Source organism: Helianthus annuus, chromosome 15 (assembly GCF_002127325.2).
Source record: "Helianthus annuus cultivar XRQ/B chromosome 15, HanXRQr2.0-SUNRISE, whole genome shotgun sequence".
In the NCBI taxonomy this organism is placed as follows: Eukaryota; Viridiplantae; Streptophyta; class Magnoliopsida; order Asterales; family Asteraceae; genus Helianthus; species Helianthus annuus.
Window position 1 is genome coordinate 129,757,585 of NC_035447.2, and position 21,761 is coordinate 129,779,345.

General features: G+C 34.9%; 1 protein-coding gene across 1 annotated transcript; it reads right to left on the minus strand.

Annotated features, from left to right (window-relative positions):
* Window positions 1–2,203: 2,203 nt before the first annotated feature.
* On the minus strand, window positions 2,204–5,861 carry LOC110912446. Its single transcript, XM_022157155.2, has one exon. It carries the CDS (start codon window positions 5,263–5,265, stop codon window positions 2,533–2,535), a length of 2,733 nt encoding a protein of 910 aa, XP_022012847.1. The 5' UTR covers window positions 5,266–5,861; the 3' UTR covers window positions 2,204–2,532.
* Between the last annotated feature and the right edge of the window lie 15,900 nt (window positions 5,862–21,761).

Sequence of the window (21,761 nt, forward strand, 5' to 3'; positions counted from 1 at the left end):
TTAAGCTCAGACCGTTTACTAAACAAGCTTATTTTTAGGCTCGGGCTTGAGCTCGTCAGGTCGACTCGTTTCGAGTTTTTTTAGTAGCTCGGTTCGTTTTCATCCCATTTACGGATTAGCAAACACATTTACTCGTCACACCGTGTACATGGTTAGGCTCATTGTTGTGCTTGTTTGTAGGTGAAGAAGACACCAAAATCTTGGATTCTAGAGTCTCTCCACCACATAAAAAAAGATCAATCAGTACAGTAGATTACAGCTTTATATGTACATTCTTGTCTTTTAAAATCATTTTTTGGTTTGACTAAAGTTGGACTTTTGCAAAGTTTATGATGACTTTTTAAGAGGATGTGCTAAAACAACAAAAAGAAGATTGTCAAACATTGTCTCCATTAGTTTATGTTATTTTGCTTTATGCCAATCTTTTCACCCGATCCATCATCACCAAGATTCTTAAAAGAATTGACTATTGATTATGGCCCATTCTATACACACCCCTCCTCCTCCCTGATTACACCCCCCTTTGTAAGAGGAAAACTGTCGGTCCCACGCAGGCCCCACCTGTAAGTATGTGAGAGGAGGGGGGTGAAAAAAGTAAATAGGGGGTGTAGAAAGTAGCACCCTTGATTAAAGGGAACATAACTTTATTGCCATTTGACCGATTAAACTATGGTGCAAATAACACCACATGGGCATATGTATACCTTTCACGGCATCTTCTTCTTATTGGTTAAGGTTTCATCCGCCAATAGGCTTTTACAAGATTTACTAGCGTTATCCTGTGTCATCTTCCTATTGACTGAAATGTGTACCGGTGTCATTCCAGCTTTATTTTTTTGAACGGCGAACTAAATCACCATATAAGCATCCTGGGATGCCCTTAATCGAGCAAATGCATCCCTTCCTCTATAACGGTCAGAGTTGGATATATACCCGAGCCACCAGTTCCGAAGAAAACCCGCCTGCCCAAAGGCCCACTGCGAGATTTTCATATACTCTGTCATATTTCATCTTACAAGTCAATGGCTAATAAATTTGTGGCCATGCATGTAATTTTTTTTTTTTTGGCTGGCAAAATGAGATGATATATTGAAAACAAAGAACCAAAAACCCTTAACAAGATGCTAAGGGCGATGTACAGTGATCGAACAGACAACCCCCAATATTAGGCTAATAAATTTGTGGCCATGCATGTAATTTTTTTTTTTTTTTTTTGGCTGGCAAAATGGGATGATATATTGAAAACAAAGAACCAAAAACCCTTAACAAGATGCTAAGGGCGATCTACAGTGATTGAACAGACAACCCCCAATATTACAAACTAACCGCAGACTTTGAACTCGCACCAATTTGACTTTAGTATATACTTTTTAGAAGGATTAATTCACATACCTGCTAATCTTAATCCTAAATCCTACAGAGTTTTCACTAGTCCTTTGGGGGCAACGTTAGTAAAGTTGATTAAAATGCTTGTTTATTTTAATATAAATAAAAATCTTAAAATGGAAATTCATGTGATTTTCCCTTGGTTTATTACAATTTTGAACTTTAAGACCGACCAAAGAGTCTTGTGGACGAAGAAAAACTGTGTAAGACTGGAAGGTATGGGCTCGTCCCCATGCCCGTCCGCTGCTCGTCGCCCCAAACCTTCCACCCCCTTGCTCCGTCGCCGCCCCAGACCCGTCCAATTCGTCCGCTGCTCGCCGCCCAAGCCGGGCCTCACCCACTCACACACACCTATACATACACACATACATATATATAAAGGGGTTCATCCCCCACCCCCTAGATCCATCCCCTTTAGGCCCATCCTCACACCCGCTTACATGGCGGTGACGTGGCGGCCCATCCTCCCCACACCATTCCTTCTAGTCTAAATCAAACATATGGAAAGTGGTATTCTAATAATGATCAAACACATATGGCAAACAACACTTGCTGGCTATGTCCTACCATCCTCATCAAACCTTATGTGAATTCAAATATCACAATATAATCCTCCAAACTTCTGTTTCAAATTAACAAATTCAGATTAATTTACATCTTTCCATCGCATATCCGAGTTGGCAAGCGTTCGTCGAACATAAACGCCAACAACGATTTAAGCTCTAACAAACCCGATTTAGAAAAAAAAAAAAAAAAAAAAAAAAAAAAAAAAAAAAAAAAAAGAGCCCAAAATCTTTTTTCATGTGGCAAATTCAACTTTCAAAAATGCAGTTTGTACCCGATTTAGATATCACAATAATCCTCCAAACATCTGTTTCAAAGAAACAAATTCAGATTAATTTACATCTTTCCATCGCATATCCGATTTGGCAAGCGTTCGTCGAACATAAACGCCAACAACGATTTAAGCTCTAACAAACACAATTTAGAAAAAAAAAAAAAAAAGATAAAAGAGCACAAAATCATTTTCAAGTGGCAAATTCAACTTTCAAAAATGCAGTTTGTAAGCAGCAGGTTCTGTTCGTTCGACTTCGCGCTTTTAAGATGATGATAAAGATTACAGTTTGTAAGCATCTTGTATGTATATTATTCTTCATCTTCCACAACGGTTGAAAGCCCACCTTCTGTGTTGAAATCTGGATTCAAAAACTTTGCAACAAAAGCCCAGAGTGTGTAGACATCACTAAAGTTAGTTAAAAACCCCAAAGAAGCAGTCACAACTTCAACCCTGATTAACCCACTTTTCCCATTATGACCACCGGTCTCCATCGGCATCCAAAGTGTCGTGTCTTCGCGATTTGGAGCCCCGCGCTGCCCTTTCGAGCTATCCAAGATCCGTATATGACTAAGTATCCCAACACCAAGCGAAATCCCGTTCTGTTCGGCCAATTTCTGAACGGTTTCGGGTTCGATTAAACCTTTTTTTCTGTCTCTAACATTGAATGCCACGGATGCGCCCCTTTCGTATTTTATTTTCGGCCCGTAAATATGAACCAGCGGTATGCTGTCTTGCCCGTTTGAACCGGGTATTCGAAACTGAAGAAGTGACGTCACGAGCCAATTGACCAGAAACCGTAGACGAAGAGTGGTCTTATTGAGGCCCAACATGTTTACATGATCAAGATGCTTACACCTGATCTCGGGTTCCCTTCTACTCGATTCTTGAACTTCACCGTAATCTCCATCACTAATATAATCATCTTCTTCGATGTTCGCGGCTGAAAACTCTCCGTTTTTACTCTGTTCTTGTAAAGTAAACGATACACGACTTCCCTTGCTTATGTTATCTTGCTCGGTTTCATCGACCCCGAAAAGTCGTCGACTACCCGGAAACCGATTCCCTTCTCTCCTTCCTAACAACCGAAACTCCCCTTCGGTCTCCCGTCTTATCGCACTTTCATTTGCCTGAGAAGTGATTTTCGAGCTCGACCCGTTTTCCCATTTGCTTGTTTCGATTTCTTCTTCTTCGATCTCGTGAAAATTGTGATTATTTGGAGTATTGTTTGTTGCCTCCACAAAGTAATCTTCGTGTGGATCTTCCTTAATTCGGTCCAGTTCTTGAGAAACCGACATAACAGCTGCATCAAATGACAACATTTGAGCTTCGTGGTCGTATATCGGACTATTAGCTATCTTTGCGGTCGGTTTAGGAGAAGCTAGCCGTTTGTTTTTGTTCCCGCTCGTAAACCAAAACGGTGGCAAGGGAGACGTTGAAACGCCGTGCTTATTGTTCATCTGACCGCCACCGTAATCAGACCCCACCGGGCTCTGTCCAAGATCGATCCATAACGAGTTATCGGATGACTCGTCTTCACTAAAAACCGGACTCTTCATCACTTCACCGACCGATAAGCTCCCACTTTCTTCAAAAATCGCACTCGCCCCATCTCTATCAGAGATGTCATCATGCTCCATTTCTGTATGGAACACTTCTCTCACTTGAGCAGAAGTATACGCGCCAGAAAACGCAGGTAATTGTGGGCCGGGCCGATTTTCCGACATTACATCGCCATTTCCGCTGACTTCATCATCTTCGATTCCCGCCATTCCACCCAATCCCGGCATCCCGTCAACCGAATCGCTTAAATATAAAGGAAAAACCGGACTGATCTTAACGATACCGGATCCGGCATGACCCGATTGATTTTGAAGGCTTCTTATCACTGATTTCTTGATAAGCAAGCACCCAAATCCAGTCGGGTCAAACCCAAAAACCCGGTAAAACGATGTGATGATAAAATCGGGTCGAAAAAGAGACAACCCGAGTGAATCCATATCCTTAGGACCCAACGCGCCTGCATCAAGCAACACATGCCAGTTGTTCTGTTGAGCCAAAGCCATCCACTGATAAGAATATTTAGCACCCGTAACTCTCGACTGGACCGGGAAAACAAACAAACCAGTAGCCGAATCTTTCTTCTTCTTCTTCTTGTTCGAAATTTGCTTTCGTAGATCGGTTGAACAAAGTTTAAGCGTCGGCCATTTAAACCAAGCACTCTGAACTTTCGCACCTTTCTCTTTAGCACTCTGAGCCATCCAATTAACCGACTGGCTCTCGTGATCGAACATCGTTAACAACTTCTTATTCGTGTGAAACGGGTATGATTCGGCTAGCAGCTTAAAAGCCGAACCTCTACTAACGGTGAAAACAAGACCGTATTCGTTTTCAGGGATGTTTAAATAATCCATAATCCGAGTCTTTATATCGTGTTCAACCGTTCCTTTCTCAGCACAACCGTATAAAGCATGATTACTCAAATTTGCAGTTATTTCAGATAAACTAAATGTAGATGACTCCCAATAATGAACTGTTTGCAGAAACGAAAACAACCCGAATCCACAATAATCAAGGCATACCTTAGGAGGAACAGATTCGGATAAATGGGAATAATCATCTGACCTCAAATGATCAATCTTTTCTGAAGACTGATACTTTGGGTACATTGTGAGGAACTTGGAGAATGACTGATGCAGATCCGGGATGGATTGTTCAGACTCGAATGTTCGGTCAGCAGCCAGGGCGGTTGCTCTGAGGAATTCCTTTTGAGTTTCGAGTCTAGCGAGAGACCGCGATCGGCCCAATTGTTCATCTTGATCATTGAGTGCAGATTCAGAGTCAATATCTTGTGATTTGATGAGTGACCCATCTTCACATGCTTCTTCAAGAGCTTCTCTGAGTTTATGTTCTTGTAATCTCCTGAGAACTTTATCATCTGATGCATAAGGGTTTTCAGAATCAGACCCATTTTTCTTTTTGTTTCTTTTGTCCAAAATTAAAGATGCACAGTGGGAAATTGGCTTCCATAGTGAAAGATGCATCAAAGCAGCAAAAAATAACAATTAATTAGCAAAAAGGAACCAACTTTAAAACATTCCAAAATCAAATAACCTGTCTTGAATAATCCAAACCCTAATTTTGAAATTTGAGTTGAAAAAACAAGAAAATAAATCCCAAAAGTTTAAAGGTCAATGCAGCTGTGTGCAGTCATATATAAGAAATTGAAGAAGAACATGAAGGATAATAAAGTCAAAATAAAAAAAAAAAACCCACAAAAATATTTATAAAACCCAGAAAAAAGGAACCACCGTGAATCAAGATTCAAGAAAATTCTAAGCCCTAGACACAGAACAAAAAAGAAAACTGAAACCCTAAAATTTTAAAGAATGATGGTGAAAGAAAGAACCCTAATTTTGGAATTGAGAAAGGGGCTAATTTTTATCTCATAAAGCTTGAGTGGAGAAGATGAGGCAAAACCAACAGATCTATTGAGCATTTACTCCGGTTGTTAATCAAAAACATATATATGTGAATGATGATGACCCACTGTGTGTGTGATTTGACTCTTTTGGGTTGTAGCTATTAACTCCACAATGGACACTTTAGTGAAATAAAATTATAAATATTCTGGGTTCCAGCAAGTGGTATGAGTCTTGGCTATTTTAACCAATATCTTACCTACTCTGTTGTTATCCCATTTAATATTATACTTTTTTTTGGCTTGAATTATGTGTTTTAAATATTAAAACATTAGATTATTTAGGTGTGGAGGAGGGTAGTTCTCAAATGATATCCGTCATATAGGCGCTCATGTTAGCAGGTGTGGGGATGAGTCTAAAGGGATGGACCTAAGATGTGGGGATGGGCCTCAATATATGTGTGTATGTATATGTGTGTGAAAGATAATAGGAAGAGTAAATTACGATTTTGGCCCCTGTGGTTATATCACTTTTACCCTATTAGCCTAAAATAGATTTTTTTAATATACATGTGTCCCCATAATCTCTATAACTAACTATTTTGGCCCATGAGTCTAACTTTATCCATTACCCTGAGTCTAACCATAACTACAGGGGCCAAAATCGTAATGGGTTGAGTTAGAGTCAGGGGCCAAAATAGTTAGCTATAGAGACCATGGGGGCACAGATGTTAAAAGAATCTATTTGGGGCTAATAGGGTAAAAGTGATATAACCACAGGGGCCAAAATCGTAATTTACTCTAATAGGAAAGAGCCCCGTTGCAGGCGGCTAGCTCCGGACAATGACGGGCCCAAAGGGGCGGTCCTACTGGTCCGCATCGGAGGTCGACGAGTAGGTGACGAGCCCCACACCCTGCAATCTTATGAATAAAAAGTTAGGGATATCAATTAAACTTTATCTAAGGGAATAAATCGTTTCAGGTCTGTGTGTAAAATTATTTAACATGAAGACAACTCATGTTTATCCATGTTAAAACATTATTCATAACCCGGACACGATTAAGCTTGTGTGTCCAAACACAACCTATTTAACTTATTAATCTAAGGGGCTGTTTGTTTGGATCTGAACTTAACCATTAAGAGGGAAATGGTCTGATTCGGTCAGATGTTTGTTCATTGAGACTGTTTGGTTAAAAAAAAAAGCATCTGAATGATTAAAGTTAGGTCAAGTTAGGTCTGATTCGGTCAGACATTGGTTGATATCTGACTGGGCCAGAGGAGAAACCAGAGCTTATTTGGTCAGATCTGACTGAGCCAAACAGCCCCTAAATTTGTTAAACGGGTTGGCTGGTTGTACTAAAGTTTTCAATGTGTTAATAGGTTATAAATTGGTTAAAGGAGTCGTAAACGGGTTGGTTGGTTAATCCGAACACCAAGGCCGGCCCGGAGGGGGTGCGGGTGGGCGACGGCACAAGGCCCAAACCCTCGGGGCCCAAATATTTTTAATTTTGTGTAGAATTTACGTTGTATAAACTAAAATATATATGCACTGAATCGATAGATGACACAAACAAGCTCTTGTTGGGGTGGTTACTGTCTTCCTTAAACAACAAGGAGATACGGGTTCTAATCCTAGGGTCTCTAAATTCTCTATTTTAGCTGTATTTTTTTTCCTTGTTAGTTTGTTAGTTGCATATGACATTTCATTCTTAATTTTGCCAACTATATCTTTCTCTTTAATTAATAAATTATTATCTAAACTTAGCTAAAAATAACTATTCAAATTACTTTGACATAAATTTTAGTGATTAAATAATTGATGAGTTTATAATACATGGAAATTTGCGAATAGGAGCCAAAATTTTTATCTCGCACAGAGCCTTTTTTTGTGATTTTCGGAGACGGCCCTGCCGAACACATCCACTTATTGATATGACAACCCAACACCTAATAACTTTTGTGTCGTGTTTTGAGTTGTGCTGGATATTACCACCTCTAGCTATGATCATGTTTAGTCAACGTGAGCTTAACCCACTTAGTAGAGGCATATGTCTCTTAGAGGGGAGGTCTCATTTCTCATCTAATTCAAGTCAGGAAAAAGTAACATTTCCAGTTTAAAAAAGAAAAACTATGATCATGGTTTTCATCATTTGGTTCATGTCGTGATTTGTATTGACCCATTTGATTGATATATATGGTCAAATAGGTTGTATCTAACCCGACCAATTTTTATTTCTGGTATGTGTCATGCTTTTATTGGCCATTTATCTAGAACGCATGTTTATAGATAATATAGATATTTATGTCACTTTCAGTATTGAATTTATATCTTGCATGTTATTGAATTTATATCTTGCATGTCTTTCTTGTGAGTACTTGTTTATAAAACACTATACGGACATTAGAAATCAATTTAAACATTAGAAATCAATTTAAACAGTTTAATCTTATCTTTATACCATGTGTAGTCATAAAGTCCCTTGTGAGGTGTTATGTGATAAATGGCAGATTCTAAGAGATGGGCTTTATATAAGGTCATGTGTAGTCATAAAGCCCCTTTGGGGGCGTTATGCGACACGTGTCGTGTCACGTCACACAGGGGCTTTATGAGGCGTTATATCACTAGAGCCCATAGTCATAAAACCCCTACCTCATCATTACTCAGTTAATTAATTTTCAATTTTTTAATTAATTTCTAACTTTTTTAAATTAAAAACCATTACATTAAATAAAAAAACATTAAATAAAATAAGTTTTCATTAAACCGCCATGTTTTTAAAAACCAATTTTTGATATTTGAGAAAATGCAGCTAGAATCATGTTTGACAACAAAGCAGCTATTCAAATCTTAGAAAATCCGGTTCAGCATGATCGTACAAAGCATGTAAAAGTATATAGACACTTCATTAAAGAAAAGCTAGAATCAGGGATACTTGAACTACCTTTTGTGCGGTCTGAAGATCAATTAGCAGATATCCTCACAAAGGCGGTTAATGAGAGGATATTCAGCAAATGCCTAAACAAGTTAAGTATTGGAGATCCCACTACTCAACTTGGGGGGAGTGTTAAACGGAAAGGATTGTCAAAGGCAAAATTATAGGATCAGATCTGGTCATCATTTCCAATCAAAGATTTGCTAGCTATTCGCCAGCCTGTTTCCAGCACCAACCATTCAATATGTTTCCGTGTATAGTTTATTGTTTGGTGTATAAATAGGCCTCTTGTTTTCTTTGTAAAACATAACAATCAATACAAGTTTTTTCAATAAAGTCTTCAGGTGGGCCGGAGGTTACTGAGCTGCTAAATCCGATCTTGGATATGCAGAATGTCTCTTTGAAGAGTGAGATAGATAAATGGGTGTGGAAGGGTGATGATCCTGGAATCTTTTCGGTTGTGGCGGTTAAGAAATTGTGGCGCAATTCTGATTCAGTTACGCCTCATAACATATTGAACTGGAATTTGTGGGTTCCTCTAAAATTTAATGTCTTTGCGTGGAGATAGTTGTTGTACCATATTCCCACGACTGATGAACTGATCAAAAGGGGTATTTTAATGGTCCGAATGTTTGTAGCTTGTGTTATTCTGCCAGCGAGCCCGTTGATCACATCATCACGTCATGTATTGTTGGATCGCTGGTTTGACATCATACAAGCAGGTGGTGCAAGATTCAGCCTATTTATGCTTTATCCCTTCCAAATTTCGAGTAGTGCAACTAAGAAGAAGGCGGTCTAAGGTGTCATACTGATCGTGTGCTGGATTATTTGGAAAGCACGGAACAATTGTATCTTCTCAAATGATTAGATTAAGGTGGAGAAAGTTATGGAAGACATCAAGGTTTTAAGTTTCTTGCGGATTTCGAGCAGGGCTAGGAGAATTGCGAGAGGATGGAATGATTTGATTTATTTTAGATTGTATTTGTCTCTTTGTTGTTTGTGTGTTTTGTTGCCGCTTCCTGCTAGCGTCTTGCTAGGATGGTAGTTTTGGTTGTTTGGAATGAAAGCTGATGTTCGAAAAAATGTTAAAAAAAATAATTTAAAATAATATAGTAAAAGAATGTGAGATCCAGAATCTAAATTCTAATAAAGCATTCCAATAAATTTCACATGACAATTTCTCATGTAACCTAATTATAATAATTAAATTATATTCTAATTTTATATTTAAAATAATGTATGGGTAACCAATTATTTAGATAACTGTGAAAATATTTTTTTATTATTAACAAATAAATATATTTTATTATGGTTAAAAATATTCAACTGGACATAGATAACGATTAAACACAGTAATATATAATTATGCCTTTTTTATTAATATGTATATTTTAGATTTTTAACGTTATTGATATTATTGAATAAACTTAATCTATACTATATAATAAAAGAAACCAACTTTAGGACACTTGTCATTATTCTAGACCATCCTTAATTGTAGATAATTATTACTACCTCCGTCCCACTAAAAGTGTCATATTTTGAATTTTCAAAGTCTTTATTTATAAACTTTGACTTTAATTATATATTTTTGTGTTATATAAAACTTGATGAAAATTAATCCGATAAAAACACTTGTAAAACACACTCAAATCATATAACTTTCATCAAGTATTATCTAACACAAACAAAATTATTTAAGGTCAAAGTTTATAAATAAAGACTTTGAAAATTCAAAATAGGACACTTTTAATGGGACGGAGGGAGTATTTAATTTATATCAAATTAATATAAATCTTATCATGGATGAACACTAAAACAAGATTTTTTTTATAATATTAAAAAAATATTAAATATATTCTAATTTGAGTTTATAATCATTATCTTGCGAAGATAAAAACAATCCGATCAAGGATCACGATCTTAACACCATGTTTAAATTTAACATAATAATTTCATTTTTTTTTCATCTTTTCATTAAAATATTTAACATTTTTATATAAGACACGTTAAATTGAGTTTTAGCTAAATATGTAACATCTATGTCTGGATCTATACTTTATATAATAAAAAACCAACTTTGGGACACTTGTCATTATTCTAGACCATCCTTAATTGTAGATAATTATTATTTAATCAAATTAATATAAATCTTTCAACCCTAAATTATTGGCATAAACTTAACTTTCATAAAGTCTTATCTAAACAAAAAAACATTGTATGCATATTATTTATTTTTAATGTTATTATCTATACTATATAATAAAAGAAACATGTTTTGGGACACTTGTCATTCTCTCATTTAACTGATTAAAATTATTAATAATACTAATAATTCTAAACAATAAATAAAACGTATATCTCCTAACTATAATGGTTACGGATTCAAAATATTTATCTAAATCTTCTTGCTATATTTTGGTTTATTTTACCCACAACTTTCCTAATTCAACCCTTAACTATGATGAATTGACATCTTTCACCCTTCACTTGTGAAATATCAAGATGAACCCAACAAGATCAAGTGAATTACACTACACCTGTAATTAAAATCTATATCTATACTATATAATAAAAGAAACCTGTTTTGGGATACTTGTCATTCTCTCATTTAATTGATTAAAATTATTAATAATACTAATAATAATAATATTTAATCTAAATTAATACAAATTTTTATTATTAATAATATTTAATCAAATCTAAAATCTAATCTAATACAAATTTTTATTATCAATAGTATTTAATCAAGTCTAATAAGAATTCATACGAATTCCAAAGTTCATATTAACTTTCAAATAATTAAAAAAATCCAGATAACATCACAAATGTTTCTGTTAAATTCGATTTAATTTGTTCAACAATCACTATTATCTTTATCATTCAGTACGGTTAACCGATTTATCATCATACAACCTCCCACCTATTCAATCATATGATTTTTCAATCTTATATTAACTAAATAAATAAAGATTAATATTCAATCTTATCCTACTTTAAATATAAAAAAAATCCGTTAGTTCTGATTAATATTCAATCTTATCCTACTTTAAATATAAAAAAATCTGTTAGTTTTTTTAAATATTTTTTTTTATTATTTGGTATATAAAATCATATTTATTCAACCCATGTAATACACGGGGGTTTTTAAAAATATAACTTTTTTTTATTATTTGGTAAACAATATTACATTTATTCAACCCGTGTAATACAATTGTTTTACAGATATATTTTTTTTATTATTTGGTATATAATATTACATTTATTCAACCATTTTTTTTATTATTTGGTATATAATATTACATTTATTCAACCAGTACAATACATATGGTTCTTATAGATATAACTTATTTTATTATTTAATATATAAAATTACATTTCTTCAACCCGTGCAATAAAGGAGGCTTTTAAAAAGATAATGTTTTATTATTTGGTATATAAAATTCATTTATTTAACCCGTGTAATACACGGGGTTATAACCTAGTTGTTAACTATGAGAAATTATATTAAACAACTTATTAATCAAACCAAAAATTTAAAATAGTATTAACCTAATTTAAAAAATAATAAAAAAATCCATTTTTATTCAACCCGCACAACAAACGAGGTTCTTAAAGATATAATTTTAAAGATTTTTTTAACAATAGATAGACCCGTGTAATACACATGGTTTTTAAATATATAAATTTTTTTTTTATTATTTGCTATATAAAATTAGCTTTATTCAACCTGTACAATACACGGAGTTTTTTAAAATATAATTTTTTTTATTATTTAGTATATAAAATTATATTTCTTCCAACCGTGAATACACAGGGTTTTTTTTTTTAAATATAACTTTTTTATTGTTTCGTATATAAAATTTCATTTATTCAACCCGCACAATAAACGAGGTTCTTAAAGATATAATTTTTTTATTATTTAATATATAAAATTATATTTACTCAATACATGTAATAAATGAGGTTTTTAAAAATATAATATTTTTTTATTTAGTATATATAAAATTACATTTATTCAAGAGTTAATTACATAGTTAGTCCCTGTGGTTTGCACAAAATAACATATTTAGGTACTAATAGTTTAAAATCACCTTCTAGGGTATTAACGTTTCATTTTGTAACGTTTGGATGTATTAACTTCTAGGGTATTAACATAGTTAGTCCCTATGGTTTGTACAAAATAACATACTTAGGTACTAATAGAATGTGATTTTAAACCTACAAATAACGTTAATACCTGCAAACGTTACAAAATGAAAAGTTAATACCCTAGAATGTGATTTTAAACTATTAGGCACTAAGTATGTTACTTCGTACAAACCACAGGGACTAACTATGTAATTAACTCTTTATTCAACCCGTGTAATACACGGGGTTCTAAACTAGTATACTATACAATAATCTATCTCTTATATTAAAGCAAAATAAGTGTTGACCATTTGACCTTGATGTGGCATATGTCTTTGGCCAGAGAATTCAGTGATTGAGCGGCAAATCCTTTTTCCTCATTCCTCCACCATTTGTGAAACCGCCTAAATATGATCTTCTATATGGAAACCCTCTTCAATTCTCAATCAGTTGAAATCTTCTCCAACACGTCGTCTCTTTAATCAATCCTTAAAACCCTAATTTCACTTTCATCACTGCCTCTACCACGCTCTATTTTTCTTCTTGCCTTCCCCATGGATGATGAAGTCCAGATTCTTCACATGGCTTCTCAAAACCATTATTTTGATTCCACGCCGCTGTGCTCTCAACAATCCCTTCAATAGCGGCTACACGAGAGGATTCCTGATTCCAGTCAAATCAAGCAATGACGTTCAACGAGCCGTGAGTGGAGCCGAGTATCAGCTTCGTTAAAGCTCTCAGGTTTGATTTCAATTTTAGGTTAATTTGATTTCTCATTTGTGTTTTAGTTTAGATCTGGTTGTTGTTTCGATTTTGCATTTCTTTTTCACCATGATATTGAATAAAACCATTTTTTTTCCGATTTTGGTTTCATAAATCCCAATATTAACATCAAGATTATGATATATGATGATGCATCAAGAGTTTTTATATGATATCTGATGATGCGTTCGTTCTTCATATTCATGACCAATGTTCTTCACTTAATTACAGGTATGTGTGTAATGAATTCTTTTTATATTCTACCATATAATTATCTTTTTTTTGTTGAAGCAAATACAAATTGTATTTTTTTTGTTGATTCAAGCATAAATACGGATTCCTCAGGAGCGGGTTGGATTAGTCCCGTGAGTTCATCTCTCTTGCTTCTTATTTGATTGCAAAAACTAGGGTTAGGGTTTTGATTTTTTTTGTTGATTTAAGCACTTACCATTTTTGTTTTGTTCAATTTGTATGGTTTCAGAAGACAAGAACGATTGGATATTTTTATACGATTCTGGATTATCTGGATTATCCGCGATAGTAAGGCATCATCTTGCTTTGAAATGTTACAATAGGGTGTACAATGTTGTGGTTGATGAAGGTTATACGCGGCGAATCATACTTTGAGAGGTCCGGGAATACATTTTTCGTATGTCGTGACTGGGTGAAAGTTGTAGAGGAGATATCGATCAAATTTGCTTCGTTTGTTGTGTTTCAATATTTGGGTGATAGGAAGTTCAAAGTTTCTCTTTTGTAACGCCTGAAGATACTGATGGAAGTGTTGATGGTGATTTGAAACAAGTGTTGATTTGTAACAATGAAGACTGTAAAGTTGAGGAAGTTACTGCAGTTGCGATGTATGTGGTGATGATTTTATATTTCATATATAAATTTAGATGATTTATTATAATTCTTATTAGGAAGTTTTGTGTTTTAATAATCATTTTTAAATCTTTGTAGATTCAGGATTCTCATACCGGTGCAGGATTGTTCTGGGGTAAAAAGTTTTACTTTATCGGTATGTAGTATCGTCAACATCATCGGTATGTAATTGTTGAATCTAATTATTTTTGTGTACAATTAACTACCTGGAGGTTTCGCGATCGCTTAATTGGGCGCTAGATATTAATTTGCACCTTTCGATTGCTATGTATGGATATGCATACACACCAAAGGTATTGCATTCTTTTAAACCGATTAGCAAATATGCAGCTTTTTTTTGTTATAATGTTATGTATAGTTTGTGGTTTGTTTTTAATTGATAGGAAAATAGCTTTAAAAGTAGAAAATTCAAGAGGATTAGGCTAAAAGATATATTTTGGTGTGTGTTTGTTGTTGTATGAAGGTTCAACTGTGTGTCTTTGCATTTCTTCTGCAGGTACATTTCCTTTGTTTTTTTAGATTTAATTTTCAACTTGAATGATGATGTTACTATAGTTTTGAGGTTGTTTACGATGGGATTTTGTGTAGATGATGTCTATTATGTTCGATTTAGTTATTGTGTTGGTACACATCTTTTGTTTTTTGGTTTGCTCGCATGTTTACAGTCTTCTTTTTTTAGGAATGTTCAATAAAAATGTTGTTTTGCATTCTTTGTTTGGTTATGGTTGGGTATATATTTGTAGTACAGTGCCAATATTTTTTTATTGGTGGTTGTATGGTTTCATGGCTTTTTGTAATCTATGGTCAAAGTTGTTGTTAAGAACATGGAGAAATAAATATGAAGTTCTATTGTACATAATTTTCTAAACGATTTTGGTTTGCTGAGAAGTTAAGTAGTCTGTGATATCGAAGTAACCCATGCTTTTCTTTTACGGTAGTACTCAAAATTACTTCCAATGGTAAATAGTGATGGAAACGATTGGGATTTAGGATTTATGTTCTGAATATTTTCAATTTTTTTGTGCGTACTAAAGGCCCCCAATTTTTTAAGGGTTTTCAAGTTTTGTTGTTAATTTCTGCAGTGAAAGAAGAAGAAAGCAATAGAGTTTCTAGCGCAGAAAGGAGAAGTAATCATCTTATGGTTTGTGCAGAGAAGGGGAACGAAAGCTTTATTAAACACTTCTAGGTATGTAATTTTCCCAATTTCTCTATAAATCTTCTTTATGTGTTTGGTTTAGTAGAAGTTTTGCTTAATTTCATTATTATTTTACTTTGTTGCCAGTAGTAATATGAATGTGACTATGTGTGTAAATTAAAGAAGGTAGATTGTTGAGGTAAACCTCCAAACCCTTCTTGATTTTTCGGTCGTGACGCTTACCGGATAAAAGATACGTTTGTCGTTATGGAGTTCTTTTTGGAAATTAAACAAGTTTATATCAATTAATGACCAAATTAGAGATGACGTGAGTGTGTTGCTAACTTGCTATTTATTGTAGAGTTCCAAATTTTATACACCGCTTGAAGTATAACGACCAAACTAGATAAAAAACGAATGCTCATTAGTTTTGGATTCAACCAGGATATTGTTTTGACTACAAAAGTCAAAAGGGGCATGGTTGAATTTTTCAATTTTTGATCTTGATTATGCTGTATTGATTTGCAGTGGCCACGGAAGCTTCTCCAACAATCCAAACAATAATAGTGTGGTTGGGCATCTTCTACATTCTTCAATTCTTATGCCTTATCATAGATGGTACGTTTTAACTAACTCCACTTTGGTTCACTAATTTGCTCACTATTTCACAACATGAATCAGTATTTCACATATGTAAAGAATTTCTACATATATTTGATGTTGTTGTCTAAATAGAATTCTGAAATGATAACGTATTTCATATAATTAACATCACTAATCAAGCTGGCCCTGCATTATGTATGTCTTTGCGGTGGATATGAATAAACCTCCTGGTAGCAAGTATGATGGTGATTCAGTAGTTAGGAGGTGACTGTTGGTGGCAAAGCAGGCCGTTGGCCATGGTGTTTTACGGTGAGGTTTAAGGTGGTGGACCTGCGGTAGTGCATAGTGGTGATGGCTGTTGGATAACAGTGGTGATGGATGTTGGAATGAACTGCGATGGTTAATGGGGTGGTTGTTGTTGATGGGTTGACTAGCTTGGATGATGGAGACCAAAAGAGGTTTACACGATTGTAACACCTCGAAAATTTACGTCCAATAATGTATTGACACGTGTCATAGACTTTGCATATGCAAAAACAAACTTTAGAGGGACTAAAGTTGACAAACGGTGAAAACTATGGAACGTAAGGGTCCAAAGTGTCAACAATGGATAAATAGACTCTATAATAACCCTACATAATGTTTATAACCTTAAACGGATGGATCATGGATCATACGAAGCGGAAATTGCACAAAAGTGAGGAATTACAAACTATAGGGGCTAAAAGTGTCAACATGTTGAATTTATACCTCTGAGTGAACTTTTGGCAGACCCGAAGCTTTGTAATGCTAAAATATACTCACTAGAATATGTGGTAAAAATTTCATGAAGTTTCGTTATCGTATGAGAAAGTTATGGCCAAAACCGTACTTGAGGGGGTAAAAGCGTCAACGTCGAATTTCATGGCTTTTCGGGTGAGCGCAAAGTTATCCGAGGACATTACCATGTTGGTAAATGTCCCAACGTTCTTAAAAACCAAGTTTGGGGGTTTACGAGTCAAAATAAATAGCCGAAACCTCGCGTGCAAAGACAGGGACCAAAGCTGCCATTTTTAATCAAAGTTTGGCAGCCCCAGGTGCAGAATTCGCGATCAGCTGCTGTTAAGTCCGAATTTTTGAGTGTTTGACAGCTAATATCACCTCCCTTATGCACCAATGGATGGACATGCAAGTATAGACACATGTAGACTCCTTACAACATCTGATTTCCTTTATAATTCAGATCAAAGCTCACATTTTGGGCACTTGAATTAGAGAAACAAGAACATAGCAACTATCAAAATTTCACAAGGCTTCTCCAGGGATAATCTGATCGACAAGGCAGCCTCCAAGTGTTTTCTAGGCTTCATTAGGACCTTTGTAAGCATTCATATCATTCTATAATTCGTTCTAGCTTTGATTATTAGCAAAAAGTCAATCCGTTGTTCATATAGTTTGACTTTTTGATTAAACGAGTTTGGCTCTGTCATTTCTCAAATTGAAACCACTTATAAGTTGGTATTTATGTGGGAAACAAACCCTCAAAAGGGCATTCTCTGATTCCTGCTCTAAGCATGCTATTTGTCGAGTCAAAGATGTTCTTAAAAAGTCAACAGAAATCGTTTTTGCGAAATATAGCATAAATGGTAATGTAGATGACATGCAATCAGTTTGATCATCAAAAATAACTTATAATGAATATAAGAATGTGTTTTATCATAATCAACTCGACAATCTTTAGTATAAACTCGGATCGGAACCGAAAGTCTTATAAAACGGCTTTTTCGTTGACTCTCGATTCGGATCCATGCATGCATGTTTGAGATCTGTATTAGAGTTTATTTTGAGCCATTTTTATTTTAGTCTAACTTTCTGGAATTTTTGCATCTTGAGTCTATGCTTAACCGATTCATATGCATGTTTCCGATTATGCTTAAAAGTTGACTATTTTGCCCTTTTTGATATAAAACATGATTTTTGGAAAAGTGAAAGAGTAGAAATCTTTATTTCTAATTTATAAACTTGCACCGAAAATTTGAGATCAGTTGGTGGTCCAGATTTTGAGTTATGGCCGATAGCGTAAAACTATATCTCTATGTTAAATAAACGGCGCATTTAGCGTATAACCTATTTAAGGCCACTTTTCGATATAAAACTTTTTACCCACTGATGTTATATAATATTCTGGGATTTTTGAAGATTTTTATTTAATTTTTGGCTGAACGTATCATAGGTCGCTAAGTTAATTCGGTTAATGCCCGTTTTGACCGTTTAAGCCATAAAATGAGTTTTATACATCCTTTTGACCCCAAACCTTTTTCTACTGATTTTATTTGTTAAATAAAGTATTTCAAGTATTCTGGAAATATAAAAATCTCAGCTTTCTTTTAAAGACCCGGAAACGGCTCTAAATCGCATTTTTAGCGTTTTTACCGCATTGTATGCGTTATACCTATATTAAACATATAAAGATTGTACCTACTGATGTATTTAGCATATTTTCATATAATAACAGTAAGTATAAATGTTTGAACTCAGATTTCCAGTTTTGGCATTTTTAGCCCTTGTGAAATTACCAAAATACCCCTACGGTGCATAGTTTGATTTTAAATGATAAGTTTTGTATACGGGTCATACCCTACTATTATAACATGTCAAATTAAGTATATTTACTGTATAAATCAGACCCGTAACTCAGATTTCCAAATTGACTCTTTTATAATCTCTTAAATGACCAAAATGCCCTTCTAAGGCATAAATTGAGTTTAAAATTATTCGGGGCATAATAGAACATAACTTACTGATATTATATCATATTTAGAGCATATTATCTCAGGGAACTTGCATATGACTCTTTTGCCTACCCGTAACGCTCTTTAGCGTTCGGTTCGGTTTATGTGACTAGTTTGCATAAATTGACCGAAACGGGTCAAACGTTATCATTTTTATCTCAAAATCCAGAATGTATTTAGTATACCCATATTATACAAGTATTCAAACTTGTCGGGTCTAAATCACATTCTACCCGGTCTTTCGCTTAATCGTGCGCTTGAACCGTATCGTCCTTAAAACTAACCGGTCTAAGCTTAGGCTTAAATAAAGACCCGTTAGGAATCTAATAGGTTATTATAAACCTCTGTTCCAGAATAGGAGAACCAGTAAAAGCTATCTGTACTTGCTTGGTGGTATACGGCTGAGATTGAATTTATATTTAGCTCAGGTAAATACATTTTGACTTATTTTCCCTATACGGGCTTGGGGGTACGGTATATAGAATACCGCTTGATCGAGCGTTCAAATCTTGCACCCCTGGGTATGCAATTGGAATAGTTTGTCCGACTCGTTTAAACAGTCTTGTTTTACTTTAAGCATTTGGGGGGTTATTGACCATGTCCCGGATATCCTTGGCATTATCTTACGAGATGGCCACGACCAGAGCACGGGGTGTAGGCGTACACCCGTCGTGTATAACTCTTTAATGTGGTGTGTCTACTAATCTTTAACCCGGACAGAAGATCCCGGGCTACCAAACGTACGAGTAGCATGTAATTCGTTCACAAGTTTATACTGCATAATTATCCCAAGTTATAAAAATGTTTTATGCCATGTGCATTTAAATAAATTTTCAATCATTTTCAAAATGAGTCAGTTAACTTGTATTTACCAGTGTAAACTGACGTATTTTCCAAAAGGTTAAGTGCAGGTACTACACGTACTAGGCTGGCTGTCTCCTAGAGCGTCCACAATAGTCTCGCAAGCTCGGACGACAATAACTGTTGAACAATTATCTTATTTTATTTGATCCGCCTGTGGATCCGTTTCAACTACATATGATATTTATTATTACATTTTATTTAAAGTTGAAATGAATCTATTCTGCTTCCGCTGTGCATTATTATATTGTGTTGTTTGTCTATGATGACGCCAACCACGTCACCTTACCCCACACCGGGCCCACCGGTGACACGTGGAGATCGGGGTGTGACAGGTTGGTATCAGAGCCAACGCAGTGTGAATTAAACACTATCCTAATGTGTTTAATCTCAGTGACACAATTGCACATACTTGAGTCTAGACTTAACATAGGAATACTCCCGATTCTAATCTGGAATTTATTGCTTCCAATTATTTTATATATTGGATACGTCGCCAAGCGAAGGAGCCGTAATAGGAGTTCTCCACACCCGGAGCCCCGAGATGCTGAGCTTCGTACCACGGCTAAAATAAAATGAACATTCAAGAAGAAAGCATTCAGAAATAAAATAACGAGGAAGAGACTCCTTTTACTGAAGATCGTTTCCTTAGAAGTCTTTATAACGGTATTTATCTTTTGGTCCCTTTGAGGACAACATTATTTCCTTTAAGTTCCTTTTTAGGACAACTCAGTATTTTTAAAATCATTGGAATACTTTATCAAAATTTCATTTATTCAATATATAAGAATATGATGTATGAAATAAATTAAAGTAACATTCCTTTTTGCAAGATCTACCATTATTATAAGATGGCAAAATCTAAAAAGGGACAAGACCTAGCTCGGGTGTCATTTAAGACAGAGCCAAGATGGTATCTCCATAATTAGATTCAGATCCATAATTAACGTCTCAACTTAGGACTGATCTGCGTTATGTTAAAAGAGAATCTTAGGGGTGAAACCTAGCCACGTGTCGTCACAGACGTGGCCAAGATGGTAGAACCTGTCAAAAAGATTCCAAATTTATGTTAACATCTGAAAGTGTGTTAACATGTTGGGCAAATTGTGATGCAGTATAAATCACACAGGCCATCTTTGAAAATTGGGATTTATTTAAAATTCCCTGTAAGTAAAACAGCCATCCATTAAGGATGAAGTGCCTACGAGTAATAAATTTGAAAATTGGGATTTATTTAAAGTTCCCTGTAAGTAAAATAGCCATCCCTTCAGGATGAAGTGCCTACGGGTAATAAATAACGTCCTCTGGGACTAAGAGACAGTAGAAGTCTGCAACTCACTGTCAAGTAAGGGTAATGAACTGTGATTCAAACCCAAATATCTCGATTCTGTGAAAATCCTGGTTATAAATTAAACTTGTCTACGTGACTAGGCTTTTATGCCATAGTTATATCGTAAATAAATTTAGGATAATTATAATCCTGAATAAAATAAATATCATTCTTCTCCTGCCAGTATTTATATTAAAAAGAGTCTCAAAGGGTATAACCTAGCTTGAATGTCGTTAGGGACCTGGCTAAGATGGTAAGACCTGTTTAAAGAGATTCAGATCCTTATTAAACACTTGAAAACGTGTTAACACTCCCGACAACAGTGATACGATAAAATCGCGATTGTCACCTTTATATTAGGAACTTCCAAACCCCTTAATTAGCCTATATGATCGATAGGAATCATGGCTAATAAACGTCGAACATGATGTACACATCTAAACATCCACCTGGGATGTATACCTACGGGCAAAGATGCATACATGAAAACGATAGTTTTATTTCATAACTTCTTTTCAAGACAATGAATTATGAAATTTTCCGATCCAAAGGAATCATTGATTATGTTTTAAAATTTCCCTAGTGACAAGGCATCTGTGCCATCGAAAAGTCCTATGGAACAAGCCGTTGTGCTATATAAAATGTCGCTATGACATTGACAGTCGTGGCTTACGTCCCCTGTCTAGTATGTATAAAGGATTTTATTCCAT

Excerpts from the sequence above, each read along its gene's own strand:
- LOC110912446 (XM_022157155.2), bottom strand. The coding sequence starts at position 5,265 with ATGCATCTTTCACTATGGAAGCCAATTTCCCACTGTGCATCTTTAATT.